Consider the following 20,255-nt stretch of genomic DNA (forward strand, 5'->3'; position numbering starts at 1 on the left):
CCTTTGCCTTCAAACTACCAGCCATCCTTGTGTTTTATGGTCAATATCATTTGAGAAGAGAACACGGAGGAATAGTGAGGTTGATCGGTGGATTAGTAAACTCCTCCCCGCCCCCCTCCTTCTAAACATCCATTACGTCCTGCCTACCCCAGGGCATCCCCAATCCCCCCCCCCACCTCCACAATCAACCTTGAAAGGGCTGCTGATGAATGAATACATGAAAATTCAACATGTTCATACATGTCCAACTTAGGAGTGTTAGCCCAGTGGTTAACGCCGGTGCCTTACAATCATAAGGTCCCCAGTTCGAGTCACTCCAAGATTAATGTATGTCGTCCAGTTACAGAGTTGTTGACAATTGACAATTCATAATCATGGACGTTAAATATGAATCTAAGAGACTGACTTCTGTCAGCTTGCGGCTTTGATAAGCAAATGAGGCTTCTTCGCGAGTTCCTGCTTGCAGGAGGATCTAAAACACATACATACATATAGCGGCATGTCAGTAAGGATACCTGTAGGAAGCATTTAGAATATCCATCCTTTGTACGAAGACGTATAGATGTTGTTAAAGTTATGTGAGTCAGTATTTCCATGGAGTAATACTGTAACAATGTGAAATCAGAGCCGTATACGGCTCTGTGTAAAAACTGGTAATACCGTCCTCTATATAGTTGCGACATACTTTGCTTAGCAACTGAATGAAACTGGTTGTGTATGTATGTCTGATGTTGTAATTGCTTCTACCGCCACCAACAATAAATTTGGCTGTGGTGGTTATTAGTTTAATTATATAGTGTGTACACAATATATGAGAGGGTGTAAGTGGGGAGGTAGGTCGGCAAACTATCCTCTCTGAAATGGAAAGATCAGATGGCATGAAGTCGAGAAGGGGACAAATGCAGGTGATATTTTATGCCCTGATTTGAATAGAAAACGAAACAATGCTTCTGATATCGTTTTTCTATTGTAGTTAGACATGCTTCACCTGTCTTTAACCCATCCCATTTGACTCAATATTTTAATCCTTTAATAACCGATTAAGTAAAAGGCTTCGTTTATAACAATAGCGGTTCCATATTAATTCAATAAGATGTCCAATTAATTTCTTTCCTTTATCTTATACTGAACAACAAACTAACGATAAGGGCTTAAAGGGTCAATTTCGTTTACAAAAGAAATATATTTAATAAATTATTTGTTATAAAAAATATAGATTTTTTGTCAAATAAACAAAACACTGAGTTTGATATTGTGCTTTCTCCAATTTATCCGATCAATCAAATCATCAACCGCTATTGTATTATTCAAACAAATCTTTTGTTTTAAAATATCTAATAAGGGTCTTCATCAGAAAAATACTTTTAAATCACCCCTTTTGTGTGTGTCCTCTTTTATTGTGGGGTGGGCTTCCTCGGGGGGGGGGGGCTGTCTCATTATCCTTTATTATTATTATTATAATTATTATTATTTTCATCATAATATCATAATTCGTCAATGCCCTGCTGTCCTTGAATTTGAAGTAAGTGTGGCCAGACGCCGTGAAAGAGATTAATGCTATAGAAAACTTCGACTTCGATTATAAATACAGTAATATCAGTATTTTACTTTGTTTAATGTTAAAATACTTGTGCAATGTGAAGGCTATTTAGATATGAAAATATATTTTTTCGGCAACGTGTGGTGTCTTGTGAATTTCATTAGAAAAAGAGGATATGTTATATATACAAAATTAAACTAAAGCAGAGGGTTTACATTTGATAGGTAAACATGCAATGTTAATATTTATATTATCAACATCAATCGTACCATCTTTAAATCTAACTTTAAATTACAGGCTTCTCTCTGCATTTTGAGGTTAAACATGGCATTCAACTGAAGCTGAAGTTTGGTTGACAAATTCCAGGTCCGGGATGGTATACGGGAAAACTTCGCAGAAATGTTCTTACAAAGGTTAACGTTAATGACGTGTTCCTGGTTTTGCTTTTGGAGTTCGTTTTATTCTTCAAGTATGTGATTCCATCGACTTTTGATCAGGTCATCTCAGCAGGGGTTAGGAGCCGGGGGAGGGGGGAATTTTTCCAAAATAGCAATGTGCCCTACTGGCAAATAAAATATGCCCCTTTCATGAAGAACTGTCTTTTGGATATCTTAAGCCTTTGTTAATTTTAATATTTTATTTTAATTATTTATTTTTAGTCTGTACATGCTATTTTTAAAATGGTATCCCATATCTTTTTTTGCAGCACGGTTAACAATAAACAATCTCAATAAATAGTATTGATAGCATACTAACACATCATATATATTTAAGTGATATGGCCGGTATGAATCGGTTTATAGCATATACGAGTGGTGGTTGTGGAATGAGAAAGTGCCCCTCTGATTTTGTGCCCCCGCCCCACACTTTTTGGAGGCTTCATACCCCCTTGGATCTCAGAACGATAAAATAAATGTATACCTATCAGTTTCCTGAGTGAACCCGTTATTAAGCAAGTTTAATTTCAATAATTCGTGTTCAATTCCTCAAGATAAAATGGGTAAAATACTGCCACTGATGCCGTGCAATGATAACTGGTGCAGTGGCAGAAGCTTACTGCAGAATGAAACGTCAGCAACTTCGTCCTGTGACATTAAATGAATACCGCATGTTAAGCATGAAGAGAAACATGCCGTTATGTGTGGGTGGGTCACTCAGTTTGATGTCGAACAAGGTCTTTTGGCGATCGTTCTATGACATTAGTACAGTAACAGACAAAAAAATGCAAAATTCTTATCATAATGTTGCACCGAATCAGTCACCGCACAGAATGACATAGCAACGAAAATGTCATTTGATGCTTCGGAAAGACTTGTGCTGCATATTTAGTTACTGAGGGTTAATGGAATAATGTCCGTTTCGGCGATCCATACATATCACAATTCAAGGTAGTCGGGACTGACACGACGACACAGGTCGCGATTCACACGAAATTAATTATTTCTTTACTTCGCCCTCTATTGGCGATGACACTATCTACAGACTTTAGTTCTTAACTTTTCTTTCAGTAGCGGATTTGAAGTTCGAGGCAATTAAAATAATTAATTGCCTCGAACTTCAAATCCGCTACTGAACGTAAACGTAAAGAAATCGATTGGATCTTTCGTATTAAGTCCCACATCACCGGCCTCAACAAAGACTTGGGACCCCTTAACAACTATCAGTTCTACAAACATATGTAATCCGTTCTTTTCTTTTTAATCCGCTTCCTGTATAGTTATGGTTGATTTGGTTCTAATTCCATCAATGCAACTTACACTTATCTAGCTAGCGTCACACTTTCATTGTGTTACATTTTGTACTTTTCATTCGACTGCCAAGTATTGCTGACCAAGGTCCCAGGGGGACGGAAAATTCCAATATATTTTCTAAAACTTTACTCCTTATATGTCAATTATGAGTCATATCTTATTTCTCTGGTCTTCTCTAATAATATATATATATATATATATATATATATACCACCCACCCACGTTGGGCTAACAAAAACTATATAACGTACGACACCGTATAGGAACATGTATGCTGGGATTTTTTTTTTTCTAGGGGCTTAGGTTTATGCAAATAAAGGGGTTAGTCTTTCAACAACAACAAAAGGTGCTTGCTTCCAGTTTGCAATGGTACCGAACAAAAGATAAATTGACCTTGTTATAGCATGACGTTCCAAAAAATATGGTTATTAACAATTATATTTTCTAAAAAGAATTAAAAAAGATAATACAGTACCTGTTTTGAGTTTATCCTGTTACGACCGTCCGCAAGAAGAAAACCAAGGAGAAACTCATACTGATGTGCATTAAAAGTCTGGTTTAAACGAAGATAAAACGAAAAAGAAAAATAAGCAATATGATATTGCTTGTTCAAATATTCGCCGTGTTTGTAATTTCGTCGGCCCTTCCACTGCCGAGATCCAAGTTTGTGGTAAATGAAAGATTTTACAACGAAACGAAGGTAAGTTTGAACTCTATTCCTACAGATATTATTATATTGTACTTTCACTAACATGGAATGATTATTTTTGGCCGTGCCTTCAGGTTTTTTTATATATATATTTTTTTTTATTCCTTTTAAAATAGAAATGACTTTGCGTTAGTTGTTATTATTACAAAGGAAATAATAATTAACAGTTAGCATGTATTTTTTTTTTACAATTAACCGGGTGTTTTCTTATCTATTTTACCTTTACTTAATTTACTCTGTGGATTATAGCAAGTCAAATATTATACAGGAAAATGACAAAAAAAAACATTTAAATATCAATTATCGTGCTGACATCACAGATTGTGCTATTGCTTGATGAATATAGCCCTCCCCCCCCCCCCCAAAAAAAAAAAGTTACGAGTTTTTTAATAATTCATGTACTCGTCATACCAAATGCTTCTATGATGCGGTTTTGACCTAGAAGGCAGAAATTGTCAGCATCTGTTAACGCAATCAACCTCAGCCACCGGAATATCCCTTTAATCACATAAGAAGCAGTCAGTCGCTGAAATATATTCATCGTGGTACAGCTTTTTGGGTTTCTTGTATAATGTATTTTAGATCCTCCTGCAAGCAGCAACTCGCGAAGAAGCTATCATTGACTTATCAAAGTCGCAAGCTGACCGAAGTCAGTCTCTTAGATTCATATTTAACGTCCATGATTATGAATTGTCAATTGTCCACAACTCTGTAACTGAACGATATACATTAATCTTGGAGTGACTCGAACTCGGGACCTTATGATTGAAGGCATCGGCGTTAACCACTGAGCTAACACTCCTCTGCAAGATGATTTTTAGGTGCTAGAAACCCAACTGATTTGATAGCTATAGGTACTATTAATTTGCTGTGCTAACAGGTTAACTGTAATTATATTGCAAGGATGTACCTAGCAGAGTATTCCCACATTGCATGTTCAAGGTCCAATTCAGTCTCTTCCGTCTATCACGGGCCTCAATAGGCTCCCATTGCCTACAATCCATTCAGCGTTAAATAGTATACGCCAAGGTTGCATTCCTAGCCTCGTATTGACAATATCAACGGAATGTGTATTAATTAGCATAGTATGTATAGAGCATTCTACTACGTAATTAGCTTGGCACAGATATATTTAAAGGTACAGTATATGTTCTTGAATATATAACACCTTTGAATTTCTCTGACGACTTGCAATGAATCCGTAACCCGTGCCTGATATACGTACTGATAATCTCCATCAATTAGTATTTGCACTAATTCTCGTAATAAGGGTACCTTGAATAGTATAAAGTGTGTGGGAACCAGTGAACCAGCGGATATCTCAACTATGCCCCCCCCCCTTCCTAAAAAAAACCAATATTAAATGTCGACACCACCCATCCTTTGCAACTTTTGCATATTAAGGATTACAAACGTATTAACTATACTTCCAACTCGCAGTTGTTGTTCTTCTCAACTCAACCTCCATTTGAGCCGGGAGGTCCCTGGTCTGACAAATAAACGTCATCTCTTATTGTTTACAGATTCCCCCCCCCCCGCCCACCCCCTCTTCTCCCTCTCAGAATGAATTCTCAGAATACATGAGCTACAGCTTGGACTATTTAGATTTAGTGTTCAAAATAACTTTATCTATCTCCGTCGGAAAACTCTTAAATAATTCCAACAACCCACAGAAGAAGGGGGGGGGGGGGGAAACGGCGACCCACTTTTGGACTGAGTCCCATATTTTGCTGATAGTTGGTGACAAGGTATCTTAATATTTCTTGTATATATGTAACTCAGTAACTGGCTAATTATTATTATTATTATGATCTATTCTTCTCTTTTTATTCTTTTGGAGGACAATAACTCTATTGTAAATATATTGAAAGCAATATTTCATACTTGACTGAAAACCAAACTTGTTGATCGTTGATATTACTGTATCATTATTGATGCCAGTTGCTTTTCATTCTGTAGTCATGGCAACAAACACAACAAATATTATTTAAAGAAAGAAGCAGTCTTTTCAGTTAAATATAGCAAAGTATGTAAATATATGCCTTTTGAACAGTGTTTTATACAAGAGAGGCCAGCCTAGGGTTTGGCTTCTTTTAGCCTTCATTTTTGTTTTCGTCAATCTGTCACATTTTATATAATTCGACATTTAGCAATATGTAATCTATGACGTCACAGCAGACTATATGGCCAGCCACACGTGTATTGTCAGGTATAGTGTGCGTGTGATTCAAGACTACGACAGTGGTAAAACTGAACATATAGGGCCTTCCCGGCTGCCAGTCGGCAGTGTGCGGTGGTTCATGGTTAAAACTTTACACTTTTAACATATGTAACAAATCCCGGCGTAAATTAATTTGCACGTGACAACCACTCAACCCTCACTTCATCTAAGATGCATATGGGGTAAAGGTCATAAATTTAACATCAGAAAGAAAAATGCACTATGTTAATAAGATCGAGTATTGAACTGAGCAGTTAATTTGTCAACCACTGAAGGGGCAAAAACAGTTTTTAGTGAAATAAAACATAGTTACTAAGGCCAATGTAAGTACTCTGTCAATTAGTCATGCCAAACTAAACTTGACTAACGGCTTTCGTCTGTTGACTCAAAATTTCGGAAACAACTCTTTTGGACCTCGTGACGTTTGGGGTGGGGGTGGGGTGGGGGTGTTCAATAAACATTCAACAGCGCCTATTGTTAAATCTCTGTTTCCTATGTCGCTATAGCACATACTGGGTCTAATAAGATACTTTCATCCCCAGGTTAACATTTCAGGTGCACGGGTCTGCCCTCTTGCGCTACCGTTTCGAGTGGTCACCAATTGACTCAGAATTGTTTGACACGTACACATTGACCATCAGAAGTTGTTCATATTTGTTGACACTGTTGGTACGGTACTCTCGCACCATGTCTCCGCCTGAAACTATCAAAGCTAAATTGTTAAAAAGGTGTCAGGTTTTGAAACCATCTTTGTCAATCTATTATTGCGAATATTCTCTTTCAGAATTGGCTGACAAAGTACGGATACCTCGATGAACCAGACGATGATTATCCCATAACGGAACATCACTTTAACAGGGCATTATACCAGATGCGTGAATTTCACCAGATACCAAACATCGGCTCAGAATACGACGAAGATTTCATAAAAGTTTTGCAAATGCCGAGATGTGGTTTTCCTGATACCAGAGAAGGTGTCGAAAAATTCCATATGAAGGTTGACCGATCTGATATGAACGGGACGAATAAACGGCGTAAACGATATGCCGTTGAAGGTTCAAAATGGAACAAAGACGAACCATTAACTTACCAGTATGTTTCAAATTATACCCATTCTCAATATGTGATGAATTAAATCATTTGATTTTTCATGTCACTTTCGAATAATGTTCTGTATAGGTTGTCACCTATTTGAACACAAACAGAGGGGGTGGAAGAGGGTTACAGCTATGTGATGGAGGGCGGGTTAGAGGGGGGGGGTAGGCTTGAACTGCAATGGGCAGTGGGATATGTGAATGGGATTTGAAACGGGAACAAACACCAAATAAGTTATATAACAATTTTCGTCTAAATGGATCTCGATTTCTGTGGTGTTTATGTAACAAAAAGGAGCACTTCCTACATATGAAAAATGCACCTAAGATCAATCAAGTTCTTGCATTACATGTTTGTAGGGCGTATGGAAAGCCGTTTTAACATTTAATAAGGAATTTCAGATATCTCGAAATAATTTCAGATATCTCAAATTAAATTACAGATATCTCCAATTTATTTAAGATATCTACAAATAATTGCAGATATCTTAAAATCAATTTCAGATATCTCGAAATACCAGGGAATTTCAGATATCTGAAATTGAATTCGAGATATCCCGAATTCAATTTCAGATATCTCGAATTCAATTTCAGATATCTGAAATAGAATTTTGGATATCTCGAATTCAATTTCAGATATCTGAAATAAAATTTCAGATATCTCGAATTCAATTTCAGATATCTCGAATTCAAATACAGATATCTGAAAATTCCCGATTAAATGTTAAAATGGCTTTCCATACGTGCCATTTTAACATTTAATCGGGAATTTATGCATATGCATTTCAGATATGTATGTATGTATGTATATGTGATCTTCCCGCAAGCAGGAACTCGCGAAAGAAGCCATGGAGGCTTTTAGACTCGCAAGCTGACCGAAGCCAATCTCTCGGCACACATCCATTTAACGTCCATGTCGGGAAGTTGTTATTGAACAACACCCTTGCCAGACGACACACCTTGCTGTCGGCGGGGAATCGAACCGGGGATCTCATGACTGGGAGACGCCGGCGTTAGCCACTAGGCTATACACTCCGCCGATATCTCGAATTCAATTGCAGATATCTCGAATTCAATTTCAGATATCTCGAATTAGAATTGCAGATATCTTGAATTCAATTTCAGATATCTCGAATTCAATTTCAGATATCTCGAATTAAATTTAAGATATCTGAAATAGAATTTCAGATATCTCGAATTCAATTTCGGATATCTCGAATTCAATTTCAGATATCTCGAATTGAATTTCAGATATCTGAATTAGAATTTCAGATATCTCGAAATCTATTTTAGATATCTGGAATTCAATTTCAGATATCTCGAATTCAATTTCAGATATCTGAATTAGAATTTCAGATATCTCGAAATCTATTTTAGATATCTCGAATTCAATTTCAGATATCTGAAATAAGAAACAATTTCAGATATCTAAAATTCCCGATTAAATGTTAAAATGGCTTTCCATAAGGGCGTACGTTACATTAGTACATTGCCTAAATGTTATTGACACATCACTATAGATTATTTCACATTAAAATAAATTATATTACATAACAATACAATACAACGTGGTATCTGGCATCTCTGATGAAGAGCCAAATCACTTTAAACAATGACACACACAGCTATATCATAAACACAAACCCAGTCGGTGCGACATATTTTCTATAGATGAGGGTGAGGGTGGTGGGCGGGGAGTGTATTGAATAAATGGATGGAATTGCAACTCAAAATCTCAATCCGTGCATGGTTGAGAGAATATTTATATAATATTTTATGTGAAAAGTAGCAAACATAGCAGCGCATGATTTGTGTTCACTGAGTTTGTGTGTTTGTTATTCCCTAATGACATTGACCTGCACCAATATATTAGCCTTTATCACTGCTAAGAAGCTACTTGCTTCATAACATAGCATGATTGCTGTCATATAAAGACCTTAATTGCATTGTGAAACTGTTCCGCTTAAATTGCTAGACTGCTTATTCACAACTTGTGAACACAACGATTATCACAGCGGTCGTGCGCGTATCTTTCTATTTTGCGCCTAATTATTGCGTAATGAAAATTGTGCCGTACCAACTTTACCGGCCTTTATATAACTGTTGAGAAGAAACTTGTTACGTTTTCATGTTAAAGCATGCAACAGGGATTGTATGTATTTGTATGTATTTTAGATCCTCCTGCAAGCAGCAACTCGCGAAGAAGCATCATTGGCTTATCAAAGCCGCAAGCTGACCAAAGTCAGTCTCTTAGATTCATATTTAACGTCCATGATCATGAATTGTCAATTGTCAACAACTATGTAACTGGACGACATAAATTTATCTTGGAGTGACTCGAACCGGGGACCTAATGATTGGAAGGCTAACACTCCACTAATTTAGTTGGCATCTTTTTGTGCTTTGTTTATTATCTTATTTTGGCTTCTCTTTTTTTTGCATTTGGGTACTAACACTTTTCAACCATATATTTCCACGCACTCTTTTTGTTCTTAAGAGCTGTGACATTTTCAACATCGACGGAAGGCGTGATAATTTTTTTTTTTTTTGCTTTATTTAATGAACTGTGATAAAGAAGTTTGTAAAAACATAATTGGTTCGTATGCTTACACACTCGGTCGACCTTGTCCTTAGTCCTTGTAATGTCGGTCTAAATATATATATATATATGTATGGTGTGCATTGTGTACGTGGTGTGTAAAGTCTAACTTGAAAGCATTGACAGCTATTATCTGATAAAAACCAATTAATTTTGAACAATAACACGTATTGTTATAGCTTAAACCCAAACCCCTGATAAATAATACCACCCACGTTTGTATTCTGTTTGGTTTGCAAGGCAAGCTCTATATTGTACCTGTTTTTATGAGCAATTCACAAATTTATCACATTCAGCTAGCTGTGCGACAGATATGAAATATAGATATGGCAATAATACATTGACTGAAAACTCAAACCTCATAAAACAAGCATTTGAGCATTGCTGTACGTCGCATTATTATAACAGAAGGAAAAAGAGCAAATGAAATAAACACATATGATAAGATAAACACAACCGTATAGATCGGGTCAAAGATTTTCTCTCACCTGAAACTTTAATTTTGGAATAGGTGGGGGTGTGAGGGCAAGGGCGGCGGAACCGGGGGGGCACAGGGGGCACGTGCCCCCCCCCCCCCACTTTTCCTCAGGTTAAAAATGTGCCCTTTTTCTACATAAAAATTGAGGTGTCTCAAGTTAACAAGAGGCCAGGAAACCAGAATGAACACTCGGGAAGGGCCGTTTCCAGCCATCTGAGGGGTTTGTAAAACCAAAAATTTTCTTGTGCGCTCCGCGCCAACCGATGGTGGCGCTCCGCTCAGATAGTCGTGCATACAACTTTGCAAATCCTGGCTACGCCCCTGATTTTTAATGAATTTCTGTGGGTCAAACTCAAAGCTATTTCGAATGGAAAAAAAAATTGTTAAGATATTGACAAGAAATAAACTCTAATTCAGAAGATTCCTACATTGGCAACTAGCATGGTTTCACCTCATTTTGTCTCAAAAGAAAACTTGTTCCTTAATTGTTTCCCAATTTGCACATTGGATATTGCAGTGCTAGTATGCATATTTTCCTGGGGGGGGGGCGTTGATGGAGTGATGTGTATACGCAAATAAGATAATACAATAAGAGTTATAAAGGGTACTAAATATAAGGCTGCATCAGTCCAATCGAATTTCTGCAAAGTGCCCTTTGATGTCGGTGCCCCCCAGATTAAAAGTGCTTCCGCCGCCCTTGTGTGAGGGCGTTGGGGGGGGGGGTGATTAATTACTACGATATATTTATATGGATGATATATTGCCGGTTTATATATGCGTTCAATAAGATATTTAAAGGAACTTCCTGAAAACAATATATTGTTTTGCTTATTAAAGAATATATACTATACACACACATGATCTCCTTTAAATGTTAATGAGCGATCTATACTCTGGTTATCCTACTGAATATCTGAAATCAAGCAGATAATTTAACAAGATCTTCGCCAAAAGGCTGGGGAGCGATTGAGTACAACCCCCCCCCCCCCTCCTAACCATGTTGTATGGTTCTCTGCCTTTTGGCCTTTACGGCCTTCCTTAAAGTTTCAAACTACAGTATAATAGAGAAGAAGATCTTTGACTTTAGTTAATATCCGTGTATGGGGCGGTGTGGGGGTGTTGGGGGGGGGGGGTTGCAGACGCAAGAGTCGCATTTCTTGTCAAACGTTTGTTGAAAAAAAATTGTCCCGCAAACAAAAATAACAAATAAATAAACATGATAAATGCAATACTCTTCCAAAAACATATCTAGAGCATTAAAATTGCTATGCTTTCTATGTTTTTTTTTCTCTCGACAGTTTCAAACAATTTACATCGGATATGAGCACATTGGAGCAAAAGGCAATCTTTCAACGAGCTGTGCAAACGTGGACCTCAGTCGCCGACATTGATTTACTGGAAACAAGCTCTGACGATGGCGACTTCGATGTCCTCTTTGCCGTGGGTGACCATGGCGATTATAATGCATTCGATGGGATGGGAGGTACTCTTGCGCATGCGTTCTACCCAGATGCACGCTTAGGTGGCGATATACATTTTGATGATTCAGAAAAGTTTATTTCTACAGGCTCTACGGGTAAGTTCTTCGAGATTTATACTTTTCCACAGTGACGACGAAAACGTTTTAAAAAAGTTATAGATCGGCTATGTACTCAAAATGCAACTTTTATTCTACTTGTTATTTTTCTTCTTTTTTCTTTCTCTTTTATTGGATCAGGGCTTTTTCTATACATGGACTTATATATTAATATTTATCAATTAATGGATTTTCTCTAAGGAAATATTTCGCCTGTCTCAAGGACGTACAAAACAAACCTTTCTAGTTTATTTTATTTTATTATCTTTATACGAAATTATGACTATACAGAATTGTATTATATAATGATCGAACTAAGATGATATTACTAAGTACATACTACTAACTGACTGCATAAAAAGGGGAATCCATTTATCTATTGATCTGTTTGCCTTGCAGGAATTCCTCTTTACTTCGTTGCACTACACGAGCTTGGCCATAGCTTTGGTATTGGTCATTCAAAAAACCAAGATGCTATCATGTTACCGACATACAGAATTTTGGATGAAGACAAACTTCATTTAGATGATGTTGCAGCAATTCAAAATCTTTACGGTGACTTTCTCTCTCACTCTCCCCCCCCCTCCACCCACCTCCACCGCCCCCTCCCTCTCTCTCTATCTCAATTGTGCACCTTTTAACGAAAATCCTCGGCAAGACCTCTGGTTCCTCTTTCTCCTCCTTCTCCTTTTTATTGGGGGGGGGGAGTGCCCCCTTCTTTTTTTGGGAGGGCCCCTTCTTTGGGGGTTGGGAGGCTGCTTTTAAGAACCTCTATGACAACAAATGTGTGAAGGGGTTGGTTGAAGGTACAGTCATATTCTCAATTTCATGACAACCTAAACCTAGCCTTATTGGTTCAGTTGAAAATTTGAAAGAAAACAGTAGCGGCATCGCCAACTATTACTACATTTGTTTATCTGCAAAAGTATATAAATTTATTAGTTATGTTTTTTTTTAATTTAAGGAGCCGATGTGGTTTTTTTACTACCATTTTCCCACCTCTTCATCTTCCATTTTTCTCATTCATTTTTTTGTGTTCTTGTTTATATTTTTAAAAAAATGCTTCAAGAATTTGACCTAATAATTCAGCTTTAAATGTTTTTTTCATTTCGGTAGGTGTTCGCGAAGGCTATCACCCTGCTTCAAATTCATTTAATGGTATCATTCTTAATGAAGGAATCGTGGATAAGGACTCTCCATCGTGTAAGATAACCTTCGACGCCATCGTTAACACTGGCGAATATATCTACATTTTTAAGGTAAGCTCAATCTTGTGGAATTTGTGACTTCAGAAATTACTTCCAAGAAATAGTCTCTTTCTTAATCTTTTATTTTTCTTATCTATTTTCCTTCTCCCTCTCTTTTTTCTTTGTACTTTTTTTGTTCTTTCTTTTTTTTGTCCTTGGTCGAAGGACTACATTTTCGAGACATTTACATAATTAGAATGGAATGTATTTGCAACGCCCATCCTATAAATTGCACTCTTCAAGAGGTGAGCTTTACACTTGTGGAAGCTCCCTCATTCAACCTACATGACCTCAACGTCTAAGAAATAAATGAATAAGCCCTTCTCTTCACAGTATATCATGCTCGTAGTTCCTCACTCGAGGTAACTGGTTATAGTTGATCGGTATTAACCCCACAAATAACCCCCCCCAACCCCCACCCCAACCAAAAAATAGGATGAGGTATCTCACTATATCATTGGAAGAACAAGCTTTAAATGTAATTAAAGGCAGGTGCTTAATTGCAAAATTGTTTTATATTTTGTAAGTTTCCACATCATGTATTTAGGTTCAAGATTTTTCCATGATTTGTTTACTAATATTATCGGCAAAGTTTGTTTGTATTTTGTTATCCTCCCGAACTTTTTGCGCCTTCCAAAAAAAATTGTCGATCCTAAATTGGGTTGAGATCTCCAGTTTGATTACGCAGTGTCTAATTCCACACTTCTCCTCGATATCTGGATATTGTTTAGAGATTCGGAACCACAATGAAAGTGCCTCTGAAAACTTTTGGCAATTTTTATAGCAATGCCAAAATTTGGAATCAATACTGATGACATTATTTACATTGCTCTCGTTATAAGGCCTAACATGAATTTCCCGACAAAGTCATTATAAGCTGACGGTTTTCTTTCATTCTTTCAATTAATTTTTCTGATATCCCGATTGATATCATATTTCTTTTCCATATAGGACGATATGGTGTGGGAAACCGACCTTGATTTCAAGCCTGGAGATTATGCCAAAAAAATTAGTTTATTATGGAAAAGAGGACCAGAAACTGTCGATGCAGCTTTTGTGAAACCAGACAGAAGTGTTGTTTTACTCTCTGGTAAATCACACATTCCTTTCTTGTTACCTTTCTTTCTTCAATTTTTGTTGTTGTTGTTAATATAATCATTTTTATCCCAAGTGCCAACATATTGTATGGTATTTGCAAGGCTGCTCCCTATTATTTTTTCTTCCCGTTTTTTATCCTCTCTCATCACTTTTATGTAGCCAAATCATTTATACAAAAGAAGGGATTAAACACTTTTTGAAATAGTTGGAAATAATGGAATGTTCGTTCGTAAGCGCATACGCCAGAAGTATGCCTGACATAATATATAATATTCGTGCCCACGCTTGTCACAATATAAAATGATATAAATAGGTATAAATTTGATTAGGGGACTGTAATTTCTTATTAGCGCTACTAGGCTGAATTTTTGTCATAAAACACAAATCATGTATTCGTAGATTCTTTGAAAAGGCAAGAAACTACTGCCGACGTTTAGTTCGGTACATTTTTTAGCAGACTTTAGTAAGTCCTAGTACTACTTGTATTGGTACTCAGCACAGTTGTCTGTATTCGTGTAGCCTACACGCCTTTACCAAATTTGCGCTCGAACTTTGGTTAATATAGAAATGTAGCGCATTAGATATTTGCACTGCATGGAGCATTGTAGTCATAACTCTCGAACTAGTCCTCACGTATTCGTTAACACAGAACAAAGGGGACTTCAACAACTTGTTGTACTCATATGGTACTCATGTTGTACTCATGTTGTACTCATGTTGTACTGGTGTTGTTCTCATGTTGTACTCATATTGTACTGGTGTTGTTCTCATGTTGTACTCATATTGTACTCATGTTGTACTCATGTTGTACTCATGTTATTATCATGTTGTACTCATGTTGTACTCGTATTGTACTCATATTGTACTCATGTTGTACTCATATTGTACTCATGTTGTACTCATGTTGTACTCATGTTATTATCATGTTATACTCATGGTGTACTCATATTGTACTCGTGTTGTACTCGTGTTGTACTCGTGTTGTACTCGTGTTGTACTCGTGTTGTACTCGTGTTGTACTCATGTTGTACTCATGTTGTACTCATGTTGTACTCATGTTGTACTCATGTTGTACTCATGTTGTACTCATGTTGTACTCATGTTGTACTCATGTTATTATCATGTTGTACTCATGTTGTACTCATGTTATTATCATGTTGTACTCATGTTGTACTCATAATATACTCATGTTGTACTCATGTTATTATCATGTTGTACTCATATTGTACTCATGTTGTACTAATGTTGAACTCATGTTGTACTCATGTTGCACTCAAAGTCACCAACATGATACGGGTTTCTAGATAGACTTTAGTCGATGAGTCTCTCTCGCAATGCGGATTTGATTTATTTATTCCCTATATATTAACTTCTCAGGTAGCAGACGATGGGAGTATTACTCTAATTCGTTCGAATTGAGACCAGGCTTCCCTAAGGAAAATAGTGATCTCGGCGACTTACCGTCTTCAGTCGATGGTGCGGTCTATATCGATGTATTTCAAATTGTCCTTGTTTTCAAAGATGGGTTATATTCTACCCTCAATCCTGAAAATCTACAAATCCGGTCAAGTGGTATTAGCGTTGCTAGCTTGAATATACCACCACCTATAAATGCAGTATTCTATAAGGATAGTAAGTATTGTATTCGCCTGCTTATTATTATTATTTAGAAGTGAATTGAGGGGCTATTCTCTTACTGATAAATGTTACCATTTCTGGACCCTTAAAACTGAAATTAAAAAATACTAGTTTATTGCCTATAATTTCAAAGAAGCAAAATACAAACTTCAATACATTATTGAATAAATTTTAGTTTTTGTATTATAATAATAATAATAATAATAATAATAAAAATAATGATAATAACCATCATAATCATAATCATAATTGTAATAAAAATAATGATATAATAATAATAATCATCATCATCATCATCAACATCATCATCTACATCATCATCATCATCATCATCATCATCATCATCATCATCATCATCATCATCATCATCATCATCATCATCATCATCATCATCATCATCATCATCATCATCATCATCATCATCATCATCATCATCATCATCATCATCATCATCATCATCATCATCATCATCATCATCATCATCATCATCATCATCATCATCATCATCATCATCATCATCATCATCATCATCATCATCATCATCATCATCATCATCATCATCATCATCAACAACATCATCATCATCATCATCAACATCATCACCTACATCATCATCTACATCATCATCATCATCATCAACATCATCATCATCATCATCATCAACATCATCATCATCAACATCATCATCATCAACATCATCACCTACATCATCATCTACATCATCATCATCATCATCATCAACATCATCATCATCATCATCATCATCATCAACATCATCACCATCATCATCATCATCATCATCATCATCATCATCATCATCATGTAGGCCTGATCAATCTATAGAGTTTGATCAATCAAAACATAGTCATGTAAATGTTTCGATATAACTTTACTATTTATTAAATCCGTTAAACTTGTCCACTTTTTTATCTCTCTGCCTTTTTAATTCTTTTCAGGCCAACTTTACGTACTGACAGACGACACAGATTTTTATGTCTACAACACCTCACCATTTCAGCAAGTGTCTGGATATCCCAAAGATTTCAACAAGGAAATAGCAGCACAACTTTGCGCTTGGTGTAACACGGTCAATTCAAGCAATTCAATACAAATTAGGGAACTGAATCCGTGGATTTTGTTAACTGTATATCTATGTCTGTTTTCAGTTGGAGTCTATTCATAGTAACACCAATACCAAACCTACCAACGTAAGGTGTTTTCTTCCTTCACCGTCGGGCGGAACATCTGTCAGAAATTTGAGAAAATTGGTTCAGCTTTATAACCTTTTTTGTTCTTATGCATAATACATATTTCATAAATTAATGTCTAAAAGTCATCCTTCAAGAGTACACATTTTCTCGTGAAATAATAATTCACAACTAGTTTGGGTACTGTTTTTTGATGCATATAGAGTCATCCATTTCTTTAGTTTTGCCACTCAGCAATTCTCACTATGGTAATACCTGAAATAGTTGCTATACGGTTGATCAACTTTTGGCCTACTGTAAATTAAAAACTATACAATTATGAAAGAATATATATTTAAGGCTCTTTACATATTGCTATGATCAATACTTGACGTTAGCAAAAAACAAAATTTTTGTTCTCCATATACTTTAGTACACCACTGGGTATACTGAATAGACAGTTGAATAATGCAAAAGACTGATTTCAGCAGTTTTTCCAGCAAACAAATATTTCATTTCATGCGTCAGTAAATACCAAAATGCTTTGTCTGACCCTCAACAATATATTCAATCTGACATATCTGATCATAATATGACAAGTATTATAATACCGAGATAGATGGAATAAGGAATAAATATAGCATGACCCATATAATATGCTATAGGAATAACTGACACTACAACTAAAAATTGATCATTAAGTTCCTTTTCTCTCCCTTTTGATGGGGGGGGGGGGTGGTTGCTAGTTTGTGTAATATTCAATCTGCATGGCAACTGAGCGAAACAAAATTAAGGGTTACGCAATTTGTATTCTAATAATTTCTAATCAGACAAGGTACTTTGTTACCTGCCATCCATTAAAAATTGGAATTATATTTAGAGGTCACAAAAACTTCATAATTGGAATTGAAACACGTTTAATATTCCTTTAATGAAAGTCATAAAAGTCATCAATTACATAAGAACAAATTACGTGGGCCGTTTCCGTTCCAAACCTTAAAGGCCACTTTTAGTACGTACCCATTTTTATTTGAAGAATAGTGGTTGCTGTTATGCCATTACTGTTATGTTTATATGCATAAAGGTTTTAATGCAGAATGTTTGCGTTTATGTACTTTAAGGAAAAATATGTAATGAATGTTGTTGTTGCAAAAGATGAACAATAAATGATGGCTTAAAAAAAAAAAGTCATAAAAGTAGATTTATAATACAGAGCACTGCATAATATACATAGCAGGTGTGTTTGACATCTAAACCAATCGATCCCTATCTTTAAAGTCTAAGAATATTTTTTTTAAAGGGGGGGGGGGGGGTAAGCGAGACCTTCTGTTACGCTGATGCCTTCAGTCAATGACCTCACCTTAACATCTGTTGACTGCTGTATGTTGTTATATCGACTTTAAAAACGAGCCGATGGAAAACACTCAAAAGGGGGTCATGTAACAGGTTGACCATAAAGAAGACAGAAAAACAATTACATCTTAACAAATTTTTCTATTTCTTCTTTTGAACAGCATAAGACTGCATATCATATCATCTTCAATTTTCATATTTTGATCACGGGACAGTTGATTTATATAACCTCAAACCTGTATATAATAAAAAATACATGTAACTAACTTTATCAAAAATATTATGACCTTATTTGTAAATTTGTGAAGAAAATATACTTCTTTTTTCTATAAATTGATTGTCAAAGAAGGAATGTAATTATGTTGTACTTACATGTGTGAAAACTACATATATAGTGATTGCATCCTTTCTTGCGTAGATATGACTCATTTAATGTTAGTAAATATATATATATATTTATATGTAGACAATGGAATGAGTAACATCGTTAATGGCAATTAAACTGACATCGTGTTTTTCTTTCTTTCTACAATATTCAATTTGATTATCCTAATTATCCTAATCGATCCTGATTATCCTAATCGAATTATCCTAATCGAATTATCCTAATTATCCTAATCGAATTGATTGATTATCCTATTGATTATCCTATTGATTATCGAATTGATTGATTATCCTAATCAAATTGATTATCCTAATCGATTATCCTAATCGAAATTGATTATCCTAAGCTTAACGAAAAACTTGCGTACATGACTATTGCTCTTAAAATTGCCTTTTTCAAATTGCAACTTAATTTGAATTTTCGTTTCCGATTTGCAAACAGAAATATAAAGACAATACATACAAAAAAAAGTACAGATGAAATGCTAGAAAATCGAACAAGAACGTTTGCAGAATAACTGTTAATTTATAATCACATGCGTAACGTTTGGGAGCCTCGTTTGGGGGCATCTAGAGATGTGCATATGTACACACAAAAAACCCCATCTGAACACAAACAATTAAGACAACAAAAAACTGTACAGATATGTAAACAAAATAACCCCTGCCATTCTCTTCCGACGACCCTGTCCCCCAAACATATCCCTCCTCATCACTATACGCTCCGCTAACTCATAAGTAACAAATCATTTTTTTTTTGCCCTGGGGGAGAGGGGGTCTGGAGAGGGGGGTCGGCTATATTTAGAGCATGCAAGACAGATATCTTTCTTCGATTTTCTCCCTAAGAACAGGTGTCAATTTCTATTCATTAAGGAGAAGCAATTCATCTTTCACACAGAGCGCGAGAGATATAGGAATGACCAGGAATAACACGATTTGAAGATGAAGTCTTTACCTTACCTCGGTTGAAAGAAAAACAAGGTTTATATCTTTTCAATATACAAACTGAATTCGGACTGTTCTCACAAATATATATAGATTTAGACAAAAATCATTCGATTCTTAAAGAGGCCATGACACGAAAAATCCAACTACTCGAGAGTAACTTCCTCTGAATCTATGAGAAAATATATGTTCAAAACTATCCTCATCACCTTGAAAACCTCAAGGACTAATTATTAATTAACGTTTTAATATTCGCATCCGAAAATAGATATCTGAAAATGCGATTTCACAACAAGACAATGATGACGTCATGGCGCCCTAGTCATCAAACTTTCTTTTCCAGTGATCTTTCTAACAATTCGTGTCTAAAATTGTATAGGGATGATGTTTCTCTCCATATAACTTACGAGTGAGTATTCTGTGTAAAAGAAAGAG

General features: G+C 35.9%; 1 protein-coding gene across 1 annotated transcript; it reads left to right on the forward strand.

The window, feature by feature from the left end:
- Nucleotides 1-3,479: 3,479 nt before the first annotated feature.
- LOC139981384 (macrophage metalloelastase-like) lies at nt 3,480-18,073 on the forward strand. Its single transcript, XM_071993750.1, has 8 exons — nt 3,480-3,991; nt 7,006-7,313; nt 11,691-11,968; nt 12,368-12,523; nt 13,085-13,227; nt 14,167-14,305; nt 15,691-15,945; nt 16,908-18,073. The coding sequence occupies exons 1-8, from the start codon at nt 3,887-3,889 to the stop codon at nt 17,132-17,134; spliced, it is 1,611 nt and encodes a 536-aa protein (XP_071849851.1). The 5' UTR covers nt 3,480-3,886; the 3' UTR covers nt 17,135-18,073.
- Nucleotides 18,074-20,255: the final 2,182 nt, after the last annotated feature.

The sequence above is a fragment of the Apostichopus japonicus genome, chromosome 15 (genome assembly GCF_037975245.1).
Source record: "Apostichopus japonicus isolate 1M-3 chromosome 15, ASM3797524v1, whole genome shotgun sequence".
Taxonomy (NCBI): domain Eukaryota; kingdom Metazoa; phylum Echinodermata; class Holothuroidea; order Aspidochirotida; family Stichopodidae; genus Apostichopus; species Apostichopus japonicus.

What these genes read in the sequence shown, in the direction of transcription:
- LOC139981384 (XM_071993750.1), top strand. Translation starts at nt 3,887, where the DNA reads ATGATATTGCTTGTTCAAATATTCGCCGTGTTTGTAATTTCGTCGGCC. An exon ending in GACGAACCATTAACTTACCA is followed by an intron (nt 7,314 to 11,690) that starts GTATGTTTCAAA and finishes TTCTCTCGACAG; the next exon opens with TTTCAAACAATTTACATCGG. An exon ending in AATATATCTACATTTTTAAG is followed by an intron (nt 13,228 to 14,166) that starts GTAAGCTCAATC and finishes TTTTCCATATAG; the next exon opens with GACGATATGGTGTGGGAAAC.